The sequence below is a fragment of the Pangasianodon hypophthalmus genome, chromosome 20, assembly GCF_027358585.1.
Source record: "Pangasianodon hypophthalmus isolate fPanHyp1 chromosome 20, fPanHyp1.pri, whole genome shotgun sequence".
In the NCBI taxonomy this organism is placed as follows: Eukaryota; Metazoa; Chordata; class Actinopteri; order Siluriformes; family Pangasiidae; genus Pangasianodon; species Pangasianodon hypophthalmus.
The window spans coordinates 14,439,562-14,459,357 of NC_069729.1; the positions used below are offsets into that span (position 1 = coordinate 14,439,562).

Below are 19,796 nucleotides of genomic sequence, written 5' to 3' on the forward strand. Positions count from 1 at the left end.
CAACTCCACAAATTCCACGCATGTTTCTGACTGTTAAGTCAATTAGGGTATCTACTTTATTTCCATAAGAGGTAATTTCAAAATAATTGCTAACAGACAGATTTATTTCAGCTTTTATTTACTATATCAGACTTTCAGTGGGTCAAAAATTTTATATAACCTTTGTTAGTGTTTGGCGGCATTGCCTTTTAACTGCTTAACTTCAAATTTTTGGGGTGCTTTTACACAAGCTTCTCACAGTACTTTGCCAAATCTTTTCCTCATTCCTCCTGACAGAACTGGTGTAACTTGCATTTGTCAGGTCTGTGGGTCTACTTGATCAGACATGCTTTTTCTATTTTTTCATTCCACAAATTCAGAGCTTTGTTATGGCCACTCAAATACATTCACTTTGTTGTCTTTAAGTCATCTTAACTTTGCAGCTATGCTTAGGATCATTGTCCTTCTGGAAGACCCAGTTGTGACCAAGTTTTTACTTTCTGACTGATGTCTTGAGATGATACTTCAGTATTTCTAGATAATCCTCCTTCCTCATGATGCTATATATTTTCTAAGTGCACCAGTCGGTGTTTTAGCAAAACACACCGATATGATGGCCACCCTCATGCTTCACCGTTGGGATGGTGTTCTTCTGATTAAATCATTAGTTTCAACAACAGTTACACAGTAGTCTAAACAACAATGGTTATACAGTAGTCCAAACAACAAGGGTTACACAGTAATACCAACAACAATGATTACACAGTAATCTCAACAACAACAACAACAATGTTTACATAGTAGTCTAAACAACAACGGTTATACAGTAGTATCAACAAAGACGGTTACACGGTAGTCTCATCAACAAGGGTTACACAGTAGTCTAAACAAATAGGGTTACACAGTGGTCTAAACAAAAAGGGTTACACAGTAATCTAAACAACAGTGATTACACAGTAGTCTAAACAACAACGGATACACAGTAGTCTAAACAACAAGGGTTGCACAGTAGTCTCAACAACAGTTACACAGCATTCTAACCAGCAACACATAGTTTAAACAACACGTTACACGGTAGTCTAAACAACAAAGATTACACAGCAAAAAAACAAAAAACAGTTATACAGTAGTCTAAACAAGAAAGATTACACAGCAGTCTAAACAAAAAACAGTTACACAGTAGTCTAAACAACAACGGTTACACAGTACTCTCAACGATAACAACGGTAACACAGTAGTCTTAACAACAAGGGTCACACAGTAGTCTAAACAACAATTGTTACACAGTTGTCTCAACAACAGCTAGGGTTACACAGTAGTCTAAACAACAACAGTCACATAGCATTAACAACACATACAGTAGTTTAAACAACACGTTACACGGTAGTGTAAACAACAAAGATTTACACAGTAGTCTAAACAAAAACAGTTACACAGTAGTCTAAACAACACATTACACAGTAATCTAAACAACAGCACTTACATAGAAGCTTAATGAAGAATCTAGACAGCAATTTGTTTGTCTGTTACGACCAGCGAGGCTTTCCTGTTTTCATGTTTACCAGACCGGAGATGAAAAAGCTGCGGCTGCTCATTTGAGTCTCAGCCCTGTGCCTTTGAAGGAAAGATTCTGAATATTGAATTAGGCTCTCATCCAAAGGTTTTCAGCTATTAAAATAAGAAGGGTTCAGATTGGAAAGGCTCAGCAGATCTGGATCAGATATGAGGAAGATGTGTAGTTCATTAGATTAAGTTCTTATACTCCTTGTCCCTGGTCCTTGAGCGATATGTCATTTACTGTTTGACACAAAGACACAAAGTAGATCTTTGCTGTAAAATATGTCATGGGTGTGTGTCAGTGTTATTACATAAAGAGTTTTCATTTTCATTTTCCAAACCAAACCAAATGTGGATGACTGTTTGTCAATCTGAATTAATCCATTAAGAATGGATAAGATGGAAAGAATAAGAATAAGAATAAAACTCCAGATGTTAGTCCAATCTGAGCTGTAAGAGTGTCATTTATTGAGTCAAGAATAAAGCATGATGGATAAATAATGAAATGCATTTAGTCCAATTACTTGCTTTTTAAAGTCAGTTGTTTGAAAAAGGAACAGATAATGTTGGCAAGCCTCAATGCAATGCAATTATTAAAAAAAAGAAGACCAGAAATAGAATAGCAGAAGGACAAAGAGTAAATTAAACAATTGCAATTGCAGTTGCAAATTCAACCATTAAGTAAGGCATTCACTAGGTCATAAATAAATAAATATTTGAAATGGCCAAGTGTAAATTCTAACCACCAGTGAAGTTTATTCCATTGGTTCAGAAGCGCTTTATGTTCCCCAGGTCAGGATAAAGCTGCACTCAGTAAACATGAGCAATTGCATTAATCACATATTATTGGTACTAAATTTCCTGTTCAGCATAAAAGTGATCTATGGAGGCAGTTTATTGAGAACAACTTCATAAATAAATGAGCACAAATGAAGGTCTCAAAGGTCTTACACTGACAAGACTAGCCAACTTTTCTATATAAAGGATAAGGACGAGTAAAGTATTGATAGGGCAGTTATGAACCTGAAATCAAGCTGAATGATAAACAGCTACAGGACATTTAAGAAAAGATTTGGCAGAATGTATGTAAATAACCACTCCATAGTAAAGAAATAAGAGGAACAGAACCTCTGTGACCTTTAGAGCTTTGTTTCTATATAGCCAACCAAGTTTCACCCTTTTTATTCAAAATGTGATTTTAAAGAGAACTTATTATTAAGCAAAATGCCATGATATTGATAAAGCACCACACTACCCGCTGCACCATTGTCCTGCTCCAAAATAACAAGATATTTATAATAAAAAACACAATCATGTGCCTGCCTTCTAAATTATAAATATGGATTTTGCTGTTTTCATGATTTCTGCCATAGGAGACCAGACTAAATTTGTTCCATCAGCATTTATTTTAACTTTTAAACCTTTTAATTAAACTTTTATTTTAATGCAAACTGAAGGCTTTTTGGCCATAGGAACCATTTCAGATAAGCAATACAATGCACAGAAATATATGGAAAACAGGATAGGACCTAACATGGACCTCTGTGGGACACCTCTGACAGCACTGGGAAAGATGACTAATTAGGAACTACTTCTTAAAAGAGAACAAATTTTTCTTAAAACTATTTCTTTGTTGACTTAAGTTCAAAAATTACATCAGGCACATGCATAAGTTTGAATTTCTGGGGTCTTCATTCTGATCATGCAAATTACTGTTACATGCGTGTAGTTTGTGCATCCAAGGTTGCCAGATTTTCTCAAGAGGCATCAAAGATGGGGGTTTTCAATAGTGTCTAGCCCACCGCCTTTAAACCCAGTCACAAGCCTGAAAAAAAATCAGGGATAGAAAATGAAGACTGTAGAAGGAAATAGCTTTTTTCCCTTAATGTCAAATGTAATACTTAATAGTACCATATTGATGTATTTAATATTGGCCTCAAATGGCATGCCATAGTTTTTCGTTTTGTTTTGTTTTTTTTTCTTCAGTTTTACAGATGTGTACAATATATACAAAGCATAAGTTTTAGTATGACATTTTGTGGTTACATCAAATTTTCAGCTATTGGTCCTGGACTTCACTCAAGAAAAATGCATACTCATGCATAACTGAGACTCACCTCTGTTTTACTCAAACTCCGCCCAATCACTTAACTTCTGAATAGGTCCAGAGTTATGTTTGAGGTTTAATTACTGATGTGAGCAATGTTAGTATTAAATTCTCACTATGCACACTTATCTCAAAGTGTTTGTGACTCATTTAATGATCATTTATTTGAATTCCTCTTAATCTGGCTGGAAGTTGATGTGCACTTCTTTTACTTGACTGAGCTCTGCATGTTTACTTAGAATAATCAGTAATTATTGCAGAAATAAAATTATGCTGATATGCACACAGTGCACAGAACCACCCACATACACGCACATGTAGCTCCCATCTGCAGGGGAAGCTCAAACTTAATATTCCGAAAAATAAAAATATATATCTCTCGTGCCTCAGGCTGTAATATAATATCCATTTCTTTAAGCTCATCCAACCATATCTGAGTCAGACACACAAAACCAGGGGAAAAGATCACTGGGGTTTGCTCTTTTATATGTTTTATTTAATGACTAGCTTAGATCTACAGAGAATGTGCCTGCAGCTGGAAGTTCCACTAGATCTGATTCATCTGCCTAAGGTCAGTGCAAGTCACAAAATGTAAATACGAGTTTTCTGGGTCAGTGCAACAATTAGATTTGACCTGGAGTCAAATTTGTGCAGAGTACATACTGTTTGGGTCAGACACTACCCAACACCATAGACACTCTAACACAATCTCTGGGGCTAACAAATGAGCCAGTGTTCTTTTTGCAACAAGTGTGTTCAAAATGTGTTCATCATTCAATGTTTAGACCCACTCGATGTTAATGTATCATCTGAATATCATCTGTGGGAGGCCATTAAAACTGAATGGACAAACAAGTTTGTGAGCAGGTTTACCCCAAAGACCTAAGGAAAAAATAAGGAAAAAAAGGAGAAATATTTGAGAATTCAACTGCACTGTGGTATCATAATCCTTATATCACAGCACTGCTGAATTCTTGAATCTGATTGGGCAGAAGGTGAAATTAATTAATTTCTATAACAGCAACTCTTTTAAAGTGCCAGCTTTAATTCAAATGATGTCTATTAATGTACTCATTCTAATACTCAATTAATCCCAATTAAAACCACTATTACCAAGTACAATTTATTTAAAAAGCTCACCGCTGCTTGTCATATTCTACAAAAACGTGTATGGATGGAGATGGATTTCATTTATAACTGAAGTAACTCTGCTTTTAATTACTGCTTCTTCCTCAATTACATTTCATGTACTTCACTGTTTTTCCAACACTTATCTTTTTCAGTCTGACAGCACTAGTAAGAGTGTTTTTGGCTAGTTACGTGCATGTTTTCACTGTTCAGTCCTCTAATGATGTGACATTGTAAAGTGTATGTAGATCAGGCAGGACACAAGTGTGTAAAACCAGCGTGTGGTTTATTCGTGCTAATCCAGCAATCATAGTCAAAGTCCGTGGCCGGGGTCAAAACCCAGGCAGACTACATTAACCTGAGGATTCTCCATAATCATAATACTAGGATCATTGATCAGGGAACACCACAAACCAAAGTTCAGAAATGCATATGGACAGTGATCGAGACAAAGGAATATGAGGGTATATAAAGACCAACATGGAATTAATACAGAACACTTGGACACAATCGGAAAACACACCAGTGACAGGACAGGGGCCGAGACAAGACTTGAATCAAAACATAGGCACAGGTCAGTGTAAATGAAAAATGCATGGAGTGAACTAAATCAAAACCTGATAACAGAGCTCATCACACTTTAAACAAATGCAGCATGCTGAAAGGGGGAATTTGTGACACATGCTCATACTAGTCTTCAACATTAGGGTATCAGCTATATGTGGTTATACATTTCAGTAGGTCTTGATGGTAAGACATTCAGTACTCTTACAGTACTCTTTCTCTTTACACAAGTTACATCATTTTTTATGTGACTGTAAAATTGGAGAACATTTGACAGGTGTAACTGGTCTTACTTGACAATGTTCTAACAGAAATAAATGGAAGTCTTCTTCCTCAATAAGCTCCTCAATCTGTTAACAGGGATAACATCTTGGTTCTGGATATCTACTTCGAGGCTTTGAACTATGAGACTATTGAGCAGAAAAAGGCCTATGAGCTGCCTGGATTACTGGGTAAGTCATTCTTCTTACTCGGGTAAGTCTTTTGGATTCCAAATGAAACTGTATTAGTAAAGGTAGTGATAACATGTTTTATTATTTAGTATTATAATAAGTCTGCAGGGTAATATATGATTTAACATGCTTGCATCACATATGCAGTAGCAACAACCAAAGCAATATTGTACTGTATATTTATAAGCATTTTACATTGCATGTAAATTTACATTTGAGTGTATCATGAATAATCCGAGAAACCAGCAATGTCCAACGTCTAGTGTATTCCATCTCCAGGTGATATTGGTGGTCAGATGGGTCTTTTTATTGGAGCCAGTATTCTGACAGTTTTGGAGCTCTTTGACTATCTTTATGAGGTAAGATCTTCCAATGTATATTAGCATTTTGAAAGCATTCAGAAAGGCATAAGTGATTTTATAGATGGTGCCATGGGTGCATCCCTCTATGACTGGGATGAAAATTTGAACAATTAACATAAACTATAATTTAAATATGTTTCATAATTATTTATGCTTTATTGTTTAATTAATGTCTACACTCTAAAACTGCTGGGTTAAATGTAACCCAGTGCTGGCCCAATATATAACAGACCACACTGTTGGGCTATGTGTAGAACCCAGTATGCTAGGTTGCTTTAAGTACCCAAAACTTGATACTTGATACAGCTACAGGTAATGTTTACTGTTATTTATGTGTTGTTTGGTTTATTCCTAATTATTCATAACCCAGATGTGGAATTTGAATACATTTTAAATTAGAAAGTGGAAATGTTTCTGGGATGTATTTAGTCGTTTACATTTATTTTAAGAAACTTTTGCAGATAACAGTTAGTTTGCAAGAAAGCCAGTGTTAAATGCTCAAGTTAATTTTAAACAAAATTAAATGCAACATATAATGTATTTACAGTATATTTTTATTTATTAAAAATGCAATTTATTATGCATTATAGTAAGCAGTATACACTGAATTAATTCTATGTAATTTAACTTGTATATAAAATAAAACCAATTAAAAGCATACATATCACCTAAACAAAATTAGGTAAATCAAGAAAACCAACTGTAAAGCAGAGAACAGGGTGGTATGTTTCTCCACACGGAGAGTCTTGGTGGTGGTACTTGTTATTAAGTCATGAATACATTATCACTGCTCCTTGCAGGGGCTCCATTAGTTCTATTTGTTGACGGGAAGATCCCAAATATTTAATCCTTGTGTGTGAATCCCACTTGTAGCAACACAACATCAGTCTAGAAATGTGACTCAGAGTCAGGATAAACATGCCAGGATGATGTTGTAGGTTGGTAATGACACAGACTTCCCCTCTGTTTAGAGATAGTTGCCCTATCCAAGTTATCTAGACTAATAGCTTGCTCATGGTGTTAATTCAGATTACCCTATATCTGTGTTTTCTTTTACATAATGTTAGTTGAGCACTGTTTGTACGAAACATAATGTTACCCATATATTTATTAGAACTAACTTCTATGTTTAATAAGAAAAAGAAGTATAAAAAAAAGAAATAAGGTACTTTTAATAAGGTATTTTCTCCCAGCTATTCACCTCTCACCTGTTGGATTCAGATTCTCTCATGACACTGGTGACAAACTGTCACAATACTGGGTTGTTATCATGTTCCCATGGAAGAATTAAATCAAATGCTGGGTTCTAATGGCAACCCAGCTGTTATATTGTATGAATAACCCAAACACAGGATTAATACGCTATGAAATAACCCAGCAAAACCCACCCAACCCACTCAACCCAGTGATTGGGTAATGTAAATATCCCAGTATTTTTAGTATAGTGTTTCAATTGTACATCTGGTTAGTGACCATGTGACATAGCTAATGACCTCAACATTTGAGGACATTTTTCAGTCATTTGTTGGTTAGACTGATGAAATTGTTCTTGTCTTTTGTGCATAGTTATTCATTCTGTTACAGTAGACTGATATTAACTGAGAGATATCTTCGTTTTCACACGTATACTTGGATACAGGTGCAAAGCATATATTGAGGGGAAATAAACAGTCCACACGCCACAGTCAAGGTCAAAATACTGTATTCTGGCTAATATTCAAGGGAAAGGCAGAAAAAGTAAACAAGAAAAGGTAAACAGTGATCAGCCATAACATTAAACCACCTGCCTAATAGTGTGTAGGTCCCCCTGTGCTGCCAAAACAGCTCTGACCCATTGTGGCATAGACTCCACAAGACCTCTGAAGGTGTGCTGTGGTATCTGGCACCAAAACGTTAGCAGCAGATCGTTTAAGTCCTGTAAGTTGCAAGGTGGGGCCTCCATGGATCAGACTTTTTGTCCAGCACATCCCACAGATGCTCGATCGGATTGAGATCTGGGGAATTTGGTGCTTTCGGCAGTGGACAGGGATCAGCATGGCTACTCTGACTGGTCTGCAGCTACGCAGCCCCTTACACAGCAAGCTGTGATGCACTGTGTGTTCTGACACCTTTCTATCATAGCCAGCAGTAACTTTTTCAGCAATTTGTTCTACAGTAGCAGTTCAGTGGGATAGGACCAGACGGACTAGCCTTCTCTCCCCATGTGCATCAGTGATCCTTGGGCACCTGTGACCCTGTTGCAGGTTTACCGGTTGTCCTTCCTTGGACCAGTTTTGTTAGGTAATAACCACTGCATACCGGGAACACCCTACAAGACCTGCCGTTTTGGAGATGCTCTGACACAGTTATCTAACCATCACAATTTGGCCCTTGTAAAAGTCACTCAGATCCTTACACTTTCACATTTTTCCTGCTTCCAACACATCAACTTCGAGAACAGACTGTTCACTTGCTGCCTAATATATCCCACTCCTTGACAGGTGCCATTGTAATGAGCTAAGCAATGTTATTCACTTCACCTGTCGGTGGTTTTAATGTTATGACCGATCAGTGTATAGGGGATGCACAGAATGACATTAGCAAGACTTCAATTGCAAGGACAAACAAAGACTTGTAATGCTGTATGTGTTTTTCAGTCAGGACTGAGGATGGATTGGGATGTGACACTAGAATATGTGCTGCGGTAATGGCATGGCCTCTCAGATGTAGGGTATAACGGTGCTCATGTTGATATGATTGCAGTGATGATTATCTGTGCTGGATTTCAGTTTTGGTCTTTTTTCCTGATGTACAGTTGTGAAAGTGAGTCTTATCCTGATGTTACCTTTAGACCTATACACCTAAATTTGCATAGCCAATATGTAGCACTATCTTTCTTTAGCTCTGGTTCTCACATGCCATGCTTTCAAAATGTAAAACTCCTTAAATCTTATCAAGATTTTGTTTGGAGCAGTGTATGCTCATATGGATAAGGTTTTGAGCTAGTGACCTGATGGTTGTGATTTCAAATCCCAGCAAATACCAGGTCTGTGTTGTAGTTATTGGCTTTGATGTGATGAAGAAGTACTGTTTATAATTTTGGCATTAGGGGAATTCTAATATGCCCATTTGTTAGTGTTTTAGGGTAGGTCTGCTACTATAGCGGTTGCTGTATTTTGGCTCCCAGGTAGTAAATTAGCACTATTGCTAGATTGGTGCTAACATAACATTGAAAATCTCATTAAGTCTCATTAATAAAAATTTCCATTATCTTTGGGGCAGTAATCAGACAAACAGAATAAGGTTTTGACATTAAACAAATTTTTATTATTAACTATTATTAAACAATCATTTCCAGGCCTGTCAGAAGGATTAAGACTGGGAAACAATACAGTGCTAAGCAACAGCAGCAGTAACAGGATGTAGTACCTGGTGTGTGAGGGTGCAGAGGAAGACTTGGGAGGCAGGCTGAATTTTAGCAAAGCTCCGGGGCTCGCGTTTATTCAGTCCAGGCTTTTCAGAGCCCTTTTCAAAAACTCAACAAAAAAGGGCAAATCAACAGAACAGGGTCCGTCATGGACTCGTGGCTTTCGCTCCATGAAGTTCAAGTTCACTCTCCTCTGCGTGCGTATGGGAGTGTGTGTGTGTGTGTGTGTGTGTGTATACGTTTCACAGGTTCAACCAGCTATATCACCTTCTCTCTCTCTCTCTCTCTCTCAAGTCACTGAAAGCACAAAGAGACACAAATAAATAGACTGGCGGTAACAAAGTGAGAATCATCATGCGTTACCTGCCGGTTCAACCCACCTCCTCCCTGTCTGAATCTGATGCTCGGCCTCACCCCTGCTGCCACACAGGACAAAAACTAAACTAGACTACACTAGTAAGGAGTATATGTAAAATAAAAGACTACATGCACATGACATCGCTCCGCCCTCTGCAGAGCCAGGAGGTGGACACAGGACAGATGGGTCAGATTCAGCAGGCAGAGCAGCGGTGACGCCCTCACTGGATTCAGGAGACGGTGAGAAGACAATATCATCCACAACGTCATCCATTGAGCCAGGAGGTGAGGTGACAACGTCATCTGCAAAGCCAGGAGGTGGAGCAACGACGTCATCCGTGTTGTCAGGATGCGAAGCGACAACATCCCTGCCGGAGTCAGGAGACAGAGTGACGTCCTCAGTGGAGCAGGAAGGCGGAGCAGACCAGATATGAGAGGCTTCAGCCTTGGGTTTGGCGTGAGAGGCCGCCTCGTCAGCCTTGGCCTTGGCTGGAGAGGCTGTTTCCCCATCCCCCTAAAAATTTTTCCAGGGGAAGTTCCTCTCCAGTGAGCGGGAACACCCTTCTCAGTAGGCTAGAGAATTCCACCATGGTCTTCGGCCAGGGTATCTCTGGGTGACCAGATTATCTGCCCGTGTGTGAGCTTTACCGGTAGAGCGAGATAACATGAACCTCACCCTCTCTCTCTTGCAAGGCTAAGGATCCTCCATAAACTGGAAAGCTTGCACTGAAGCAGGATTCCATTTGGCATGAATTCAATGCTGCCATATGTCATCGGAACATTGGGTGGGCACTACAGGAAGTAGATGGAGTCATACGGTGGCATAGAGAGAGAAAAAGAGAGAGAGAGAGAGAAAGTGGGGGGGGGGGCTTGGCTTACTGGACTCACGTTGTGCATGTTTCTCGACTGCATTCTTAGGTGGTCATGTCTTCTGTAATGTGCGGGTTGGAGGTAAAGAGTCAGGACGCAATCGCTTGAGAACTGCATTGATTTTAGTTAGGTCAGTCCAAATATCATAGTCACAGTTCGAAGCACTGGTCATAACAAAGGCAAACAGAGTTAACACAAGCATAGCTGGAAGGCGCAGTGAGCGCTGAGAGGGAATTACATGACGGTATATTAGAACTCCTTGAATTTAGTTTCTTTTGATAATGAAATACTTGAAAAAAGCTAGAGATGACACTTTATTTGTTATACTTTGCTTAAATAGTGCTTTGATTAAAGGCATTTAAGGACATGTAACGTCAAAAAATCGAGGAAACATTTTTTAAAGGTTTTAAAAGTATTTATTTTCTGTGTTAGTTGATTTATTGTTTATAGTCTATTTTTTGTTTGATTTTGGAAAATGTTCCAACATTGTCACAAGGACAACACTGAATTTTAGCAGAGGTCCTCACCCTTATGCAGAACATCCTCTGCCCTCATGCATAATACCTGACTGAATAATGATATATTTTATGAGGCCCAGAAAATGCAAGCCTGGTCCAGTCTGACTGGAAAATGAGCCATATAATAGCCAGCTCCTTGAGGATAAAAAGAATATCTATCACATCTTTTTACTTTTCAAATTTTACAAAGGGCGTGATGGATATTCATTTTATCCTCAAGGAGCTGGCTATTATATGGCTCATTTTCCAGTCAGACTGGACCGGGAGTGCGACATATTGCATCTTATGTAGTCCTTGAAACAAAAAACAAAGTCCTTCAAATTCCTGGAAAACCAAGGGAGAACTGTTTAAATAGACTGTCTTAGTACATAAAGCTATATACTAAGATAACCAAGGAGAATACTGAGGGCAAAGCACAATGAAGTACAAAATAGGCAGCAGGTCATACCCAGCCAAAGTTTCACTATTGAACAGTGGCCAGACAAAACAAAGGCAATGCACAGGCAGGAGTGTGGTGCATTACTGAATGAAACCAGGAGCAGCTGTTATCCAATCAGAAAATGGAGGCAGGAACAAGGCACATGGCAGCAGATAACTGTCCAGACAGAAACTGTAAATGGGACACAAACTACTTGGCAGCAGCTATCATCCAATCAGAAACCAAAAGTGAGAACAAAGCACATGGCAACAACTGTCATCCTATCAGAAGCTGGAGGGAGAAACAACAGACATGGCAGGAGCTATTATCCAATCTGAAACTGGAACCAGGAATGGCAGCAGGTGTTAATCTAATAAGAAACTGGAGGCAGGAGCAAGACACATGGCAGCAGGCAATCAACCAGTCAGAAAACAGAAGCTTGGAAGTGAGAACAAGGTACATGGAATCAGTTATCATCAAATAAGAAACCAGAGGCAGGAATAAGGGACATGGCAGCAGTTATCATCAAATTAGAAACCTGAGGCAGGAATAAGGCACATGGTGGCAGTTATCATCAAATAAGAAACCCAAGGCAGGAATAAGGCACATGGCAGCAGTTATTATCAAATTAGAAACCCGAGGCAGGAATAAGGCACATGGCAGCAGTTATTAACAAATTAGAAACCAGAAGCAGGAATAAGGCACATGGCAGCAGTTATTATCAAATTAGAAACCAGAAGCAGGAATAAGGCACATAGCAACAGGCAATCATCTAATCAGGAACTAGAAGCAGGAACAAGGCATGTGGCAGCAGGCTAGACGTGACATAGACAAAACAGAAACCAGAAGCAGCTATCATCCAATCAAAATCTGTGGAAAGCAGCTATCATCCAATCAAAAACTGGCAGTGGAAACAAAGCACATGGCAGAAGACAATCATCCAATCAGAAACCGGAGGTGGAAACACAGCACATGGCAGCAGGCAATCAATCAGTGAGAAGCTGGAAGTGGGAACAAGGCACATGGCAACAGGCTGCACGTGACATAGCCCAAACATCCAGCACATGAAACCTAGCACTTCTGTGTCATATATCTATTTAATTGGTGTGTAATTTTTTTTCAGTGTTGCTACAAGAGTTGCTACAACAATTCGGGGTCAAGTTATAATAATAATAATAATAATGTTATTATTATTATTATTATTACTATCAGCAGCAGCATTATTATTATAGTAAAAAGATATCCAGTTAAAAGACAAAATAGTTTCGCATTGTCTCCCCGGACACACAGTTTATCATCAGTATCTTAATTAGCATGCATGCTGTTAAGGCATAAGCGGATGTTGTTCCCCTGGCCAGTGTGAAAATGATTTATTATGCATGGTTTTCTATAAAGCCTAGCAGCACAGATATTTCAGAGGCTGTTAGCTCAGCTCTGCCAACCCAAACCCAAAAGTCAAAAAGCTGCATTTACTGTCAGATAATGGCAACACTGGTGACAAGGGCAGGACTAATAAAAACGAAAAGAGTCAGCAGAGGGTTGTTTTATTTCACAGTGCCACATGGACACGGAGTATCTGTGCAGCCATGTGATTTATAACGGGTTGTCCATCTCCACCAGGCTACAATTATAGAGACACTATCTCTATAAGCAACCACAAGATAAATAAGAGCCATGAGCAAGTTTTACTATTATTGTTCTTTAATATTAGGATCAATTTGTAACCTGAGCTATGAATATCATATCAACATTATATCATCAATTCAGAGGCAAGATATGGAAATTAGTTTGTAATATTACCTGTATCATGAATAGTCATCAGTTTATTTTTGAACATGCTGAATGCTATTACTTTGAAAAAAAATTTAAGAGATCAATCACAGGGACAGGGCAAAGTGGAAAGGAGCTTGTTGCTTACTCTTAGACAAAAACCACACAGCTTTGGTTTGTCTCTTGCAAAATGCATGTGAAATTTGTGTACACTCACTTTACAATCCAATTTGATCATATGCAACTTTGATGAATTTTAGAGACAAGATGAAGAGTCTCAAATACTCATAATTCTTGGGAATTTGAAAGTATATGTCTAACACAGTACTGTTTTTCCTGTGTGTGTGTGTGTGTGTGTGTGTGTGTGTGGCTTCATGATAAATGACAGCTACAGCACTTAGCTACTCCACAGAGCCCAAAACAATCCTCACTTGCAGGATCTTCAATGAATTGCCTTCTATTTAGAGGCTCTGATGGACCAAACATATGGCTTCCTGATCTGCAGTGGAGATCCCTAAAGCACCTGGCTCATTTTCACATTCCCATTAGTACAAAAATTTGTTTGTGAAGCTCGATGGTTGAAAATAGTTTGGAAGGGTTTTTTTTTTTCATTCCCACAATGAATATAAGGGGTTACTTACAAATCATGAATGGTTTTGTAGTTCTCTAAAATTAGCAGTTAAACAATCTTAAATTAGACACCCTGAAAAAAATGCTAATGTAAACCTACCAAAAAAGAATGAACACCTTTTAATTTGTTCCAAACTCACCTAACACACTAAATACACTGTGAATAGTGTGATGTATGTATGCAATGAAAGTTCTCAATGGAAAAAGGGAAAACTCCAGATAAGCTTCCTATCTTCGTAAGCGATAGATAAAATAATAGATGCAGAGGGAATGCTGGCCTGATGACAAAGGTCTTTGGCATAATCAACCTGGCATAAACATTGGCATAACAGAGTTGACGTTTGGCATAGAGAAGATGGCTTCTGGCCTTTCAAAGTTTCTGGCTGACATAAAGATGACATTTGGCTGTAAAAAAGCTGCCGTTTGGCATACCAGAGCTGCTGTTTGGTGTGCCAGAGCTAGCCTTTGAAGTTCCAGTGCGGGCATTTGATGTACCAGAGCTGCCGTTTGGAGTATGAAAGCTGCCATTTGGCATACCAAAGCTAGGGTTTGGTGTATAAGAGTTAGTGTTTGGCATACCATAGTGGCCATTTGGTATACCACAGCTGGGGTTTGGCATACCATAGCTGCTGTTCGGAGTGCCACAGCTGGCATTTTGCATAACAGAGCTGCCATTTGGCATAACAGAGCTGCCATTTGGCATACCATAGCTGCTGTTTGGCATACTAGAGCTGGGGTTTTGTATACTAGAAATGGTGTTTGGTGTACCAGAGCTGATGTTAGCATACCCAAGTTGTTGTCTGGCTTACTGGAGCTGCTTTTTGTTGTACCACAGCTGCTGTTTGGCAGACTGAAGCAGCCATTTGACATACCACAACTACTGATGGTGTGCCAGAGCTGTTGTTTGGCATACCACAGCTGGGATTTGGTGTACCAGAGCTGCTATTTAGCATACCACAGCTGGGGTTTGGTGTACCAAAGCTGCTGTTTGGCATACCAGAACTGGTGTTTTGGTGTACCAGAGCTAGCATTTGGCACATTAGAGCCAGTGTTTGGCATACCATATCTGCCTTTGGCATACCAGAGCTGCTGTTTGGCATACAAGAGCTGGTGTTTGGCGTGTGAGAGCTGCCATTTGGTGTACTACATCTGTTCTTTGTCATACCAGAGCTAGCATGTGACATACCGGAGATGTTCTTTGGCATACCAGAACTCCCATTTGGCATACCAGAGCTGGTGTTTGGCATACCACAGCTGCCATATGGCATATTAGCTGTTGTTTGATATAGAAAATCACCAAAGCTTTTCAAAGCTGCTCACTGATTTGTGTAAGATGGCATTTGGCATACTCAAGCTAGTATTTGCTGTACAGAAGCTGGGATCAAACGTAGTGAAGCTGACCTTTAGCAATATCAAACCTGTAATTTTGTATTCTGAAGTTGATGTTTGACATTCAAAGCTCATGTTTAACAGTTCAAAGCTGGTGTTGGTCATTCTGAAGCTAGAGTTTAGCATCCTGAAGCTCACATTTGCCATAATAAAATTTCTGTATGTCATACCAAAGGCCATGTTCCACTAGCCTAAGTTATGTATACCAAGCTGATTCAAGTTCCCAAACAAGCATGTATCCTTTGTTTTCACTAACTTCATAACAGAAGGTAACTGACATTGTGGACATAAAGAAAGTGGTGTGTCTTAAAGTGTGTTCATGTGTTCTCTTTAACAGGTGATCAAGTACAAGCTGTGCCGTTGCAGGAAGAAGAACCACAAACGCAGCAACAACAACGACCGAGGAGCCGTGCTGAGCCTGGACAACGTGCAGTGCCATGTCAGTAATGAACAAGTGAACACTCCGGCATAGAGAGGAGCGTGAGAGAGAAATAGGAGAATGGGGGATAAAACAGATGACAGAATGACTGATTAATCTCAAATATAACGTCAAAAGGTGCCTAAACTTCAGCATGTTTCTGTACTCCAGAAGCACTGCCCAAATCTGATTTCTATGGCCATGCTGAAATTATTTGAACTAGAAACTTTTCCCATCCTCTCAAATGACTTAAGTATGGCACAAGCCTAGATACTGAGTTAAGACTACTAGAATTGAACCTAGTTAAAAAGAGAAACAACTTAAGGCAAAATGTTCTGGTAAACAAAGAAATTTTGGCAACTGTGGAAAATTATACATAGTTGTTGGGCTACAGCTTTTACTGTAATCTGATTTGACTTGAAGCAAAACTTGATCAAAACTAGCTGTGAAAATGAAGGAGACATGACTGAGGATAGTGATGAGAAATGTAAATACATCAACACACACACACACAAGTAAAAGGAGAGAGCATAAGCAGTTGCAGGTGATGGATGTCAGGGTTGTTGACTGTTACAGCGATATGTTACAGCTCTGTGATTTTAAAGAGGCCAGTTTGAGAATTAATTTCATTTGAAGTGGATTATGAACTACACAGTGTGATGCTGTCTTTTCTCCTGTCCTCTCCTCTCCTGTCCTCTCCTCTCCTGTCCTCTCCGCTCTTCTGTTTCTCATGCCTCTATCCTTATCAGCTCTTATCCTCTAATTGGTACACACACACACACACACACACACACACACATATACACACACCATAAAACATAAATCTCATTGGTGATTTGTGCTGCACTCCATCTCCTCTTCTGTTTTCTTCCTATTTCTTACCTTTTTACCCCTTGGTTATTCAATAATTTACTCAATTTGCTGCAATTTGCTTTATAGACATATCCGTTCTAGAAAGCAGTGTTGAAGAGCATTTTATTTTATAACAGTATATTTTCGAAAAACATCCAAAAATTATATTATTATGTATATATTACTATATACAGTATATATAAGCACACTTTAGGGATTTTTAGGGATATTAGGAATATCTATATGCCTGCTGGTTCATGCAATTATCTAATCAGCTGATCAAGTGGCAGCAGTGCAATGCAGATACAGGTCAAGAGCATCAGTTAATGTTCATATCGAAAATCCAAATAAGGAAAAAAAATATTTCTGTGGGATTCTCCAGAATTGATTACAGTGACTTTGGTCATGGCATGGGTGTTGGTGTCAGACGGACTGGTTTGAGTATAGGAGAATGGCCAGACTGGTTCAAGCTGACAGGAAGTGTGGTGAGCAGAAAAGCACCTCAGAATGCACAACATGTCGAGCCTTGAGGCGGATGGCTACAACAGAGTAAGGCACATCGGGTTCTACACGTGTCAGCCAAGAACAGGAATCTGAGGCTACACACTCAACAGCAACTGGGCAGTTGAAGAGTAATGTTTCCAGTTTCGGCCCACTGTAGCTTCGGGTTCCTGGTGAATAATGTATAATAATAATAATGTACAATAATGTAATTATACAGCATAGCCAACATACAGTACCAGTCAAAAGCTTGCGTATCTTTTTTCCCCCAAATATGATGTTATTAATGAAGACACAAAAACTATAAAATAATGTGAAATTTTGCAATACTAAAAAAATTTGCGAAATAAATGCAACCTAATTAACCTGATTTCTGTACAAAAACTTGGAAAATACTATTAAAATGTTTAGGATGTGATATGACAGGTAACAGTTTTAGTTCAAAATTATATTGACTGCCCCCTGCATCACTGCTCTATTTTTTTTCCAAGCAGACGAATTTGAGTTCTTATACTGTGGTGCATCTTATAAGTCTCAAATTATTATTTACTGTTAGTAGTATATTCATGCTGGGATATTTAGCGTCATAAGAATTTTTAAACATGGCCGACACATTTACATCAATACACCACTGAAACAGTTTCGGAGAGTAACACTTAACATTAAGGTTCCTAAAACCACTAACTTCATTTACTACTTTAGTTAACATTAACAAACATTTGTCTTTTGGTGTATTAATGCTGGAGTTCATGTTAACTAATATGTTAAATAATGCCAGTGAAGAGAACCTTAATGTAAAGCATTACCATAACAAAAGATTTAGATGATTTGGATTTCAAAATCAGTGTTTGTTCTTGTTGTCTGCTGAGTCAAGTGCATAGTGCATGACTTGAGACAGATAATAAAATGGCTCCCATTTAAATAAGAATTTCTTTTCTGTTTTCAGCCTCCATGTGAAAATCTTCGTACTCCCTCTACATATCCGGCCAACATCCTACCTCACCATCCAGGGCAGGGCAACTTCGAGGACTTCACCTGCTGAGTGTGTGAGAGAGGAGCTGGTAGAGTTGGACTCCAGCTTGCTGTGTACAACCAAAGCCGTCTGACTACATCCTCACCAACACCCAACCATCCTGGACAACACAGAATTGATTTTGGCTGGATATTTTTACACACCACATTGAGTCATGTAAAACAAAACAAACACTGAACATTGAAACCACGAAATACTGTAGTACTGTTCCACAACACAACCATGTGTGTACTTTTAAGCGATTTTGGAACACTGCCTCAAAAGGGAACTCCTTCTTGATGAAGTCTTTGAGACGTGGAAGGTCACAGCTCAAACAGACAGGCTTCCTGTGGGCGGAGTCCCCTGCCTTTTCTGTATATAACAGCGGCTATACACCGTCTTAACTGAGTGGCTTAATTAGATTGTTAGAAATAATATAGTGCTTAATCCATGTAGCAGCATTCGTGGTGACTGATGGACTCCAATGATGTTCCACTCACGATCAGTGTGTCTCATTTAAGAATGTATTTTTCCAGCTGACAGGAAACGATCAACTGTCCGTGGTGAAGAAAGCTGCGTTCAGCAGTCTGTTGTTCCATCCAGCTTTCATCTCGTGACTGCATGCTTGTATTTGTCTTCCTGTGCATGTTTTCAGTTTTTTTCAGTAACCATTCTTATTATTGCCAAGTTTGCCTCAATTATATACAGGTGGGTATGTGTGTATGTGTGTGTGTCTTGTTTGGGTGCCTTAACCCTACAATTGTGTGTACTGTGTGTGATTGGATTCATCATGTGTGTCCTCTGCCTGAGGTGTGTGTGTGCGTGTGTGTGCACACTAGATATGTGTAATGATAATAACATGACCTGTCAGTGTGTGTGTGTGTGTGTGTGTGTGTGTGTGTGTGTGTGTGTGTGTGTGTGTGTGTGTGTGTGTGTGTGTGTGTGGTTTGCCGCTTATCAATGAATTATTCTCTCTGTTTCAATTCCGTGAGATTATTATTCTTTTTTAAGAATTATCACTGTTTCAAATCATCATCATCATATTGAAGCACAAGACCACCATTATGTAAAAGCTGATGAAAAAGAAAGACAGGATCATATTCTTTCAGAGGCTATGACCATCATGATAATCATAATCGTTACAACTCTATTAATCCGATTTTTGTTTTTCTACGACAAAAAAAAGTAGACAAGTTGCCTGATAGTCCAGTCACCGTCTTTACAGATAATAGACTGTTCTATTTATCTATGAAGGTATAATAAATATCATTGAGAATTTTAGATGCATTCTTTGTACTTTGTTTTGGGTTTATTTTGGGAAGGAAGAAGAAAACGAGAGACTCCATTTACATTTTAATGTGTATCAAATAGGGATGTATCCAGTTCCAGCAACCGATAGCAGGTGTTACTCTGTGACGTAAGGATAGTGCACATTGTCACGTTAATGAATAGAGGACACGAAATGACAGCAATCTCTACACGTTTCATGATTAATGATGGCAATCA

At 38.8% G+C, this 19,796-nt stretch overlaps 1 protein-coding gene across 4 annotated transcripts in view; it reads left to right on the plus strand.

The window, feature by feature from the left end:
* The window catches only part of asic1b (acid-sensing (proton-gated) ion channel 1b), a 302,609-nt gene extending 283,038 nt beyond the window's left edge, over positions 1 to 19,571 (plus strand). For 3 of the 4 annotated variants that reach the window (XM_026932690.3, XM_026932688.3, XM_026932689.3), the window contains 4 exons: positions 5,696 to 5,787; positions 6,067 to 6,146; positions 15,845 to 15,946; positions 18,225 to 19,571. In XM_026932690.3, the coding sequence (XP_026788491.1) occupies positions 5,696 to 5,787; positions 6,067 to 6,146; positions 15,845 to 15,946; positions 18,225 to 18,320 (370 nt within the window). In that variant the 3' untranslated portion in view covers positions 18,321 to 19,571. Of the gene's footprint in view, positions 1 to 5,695; positions 5,788 to 6,066; positions 6,147 to 15,844; positions 16,064 to 18,224 lie in introns of all 4 variants that reach the window. The other variant, XR_004580240.2, reaches the window with a different exon arrangement.
* The last annotated feature ends 225 nt before the right edge of the window (positions 19,572 to 19,796 follow it).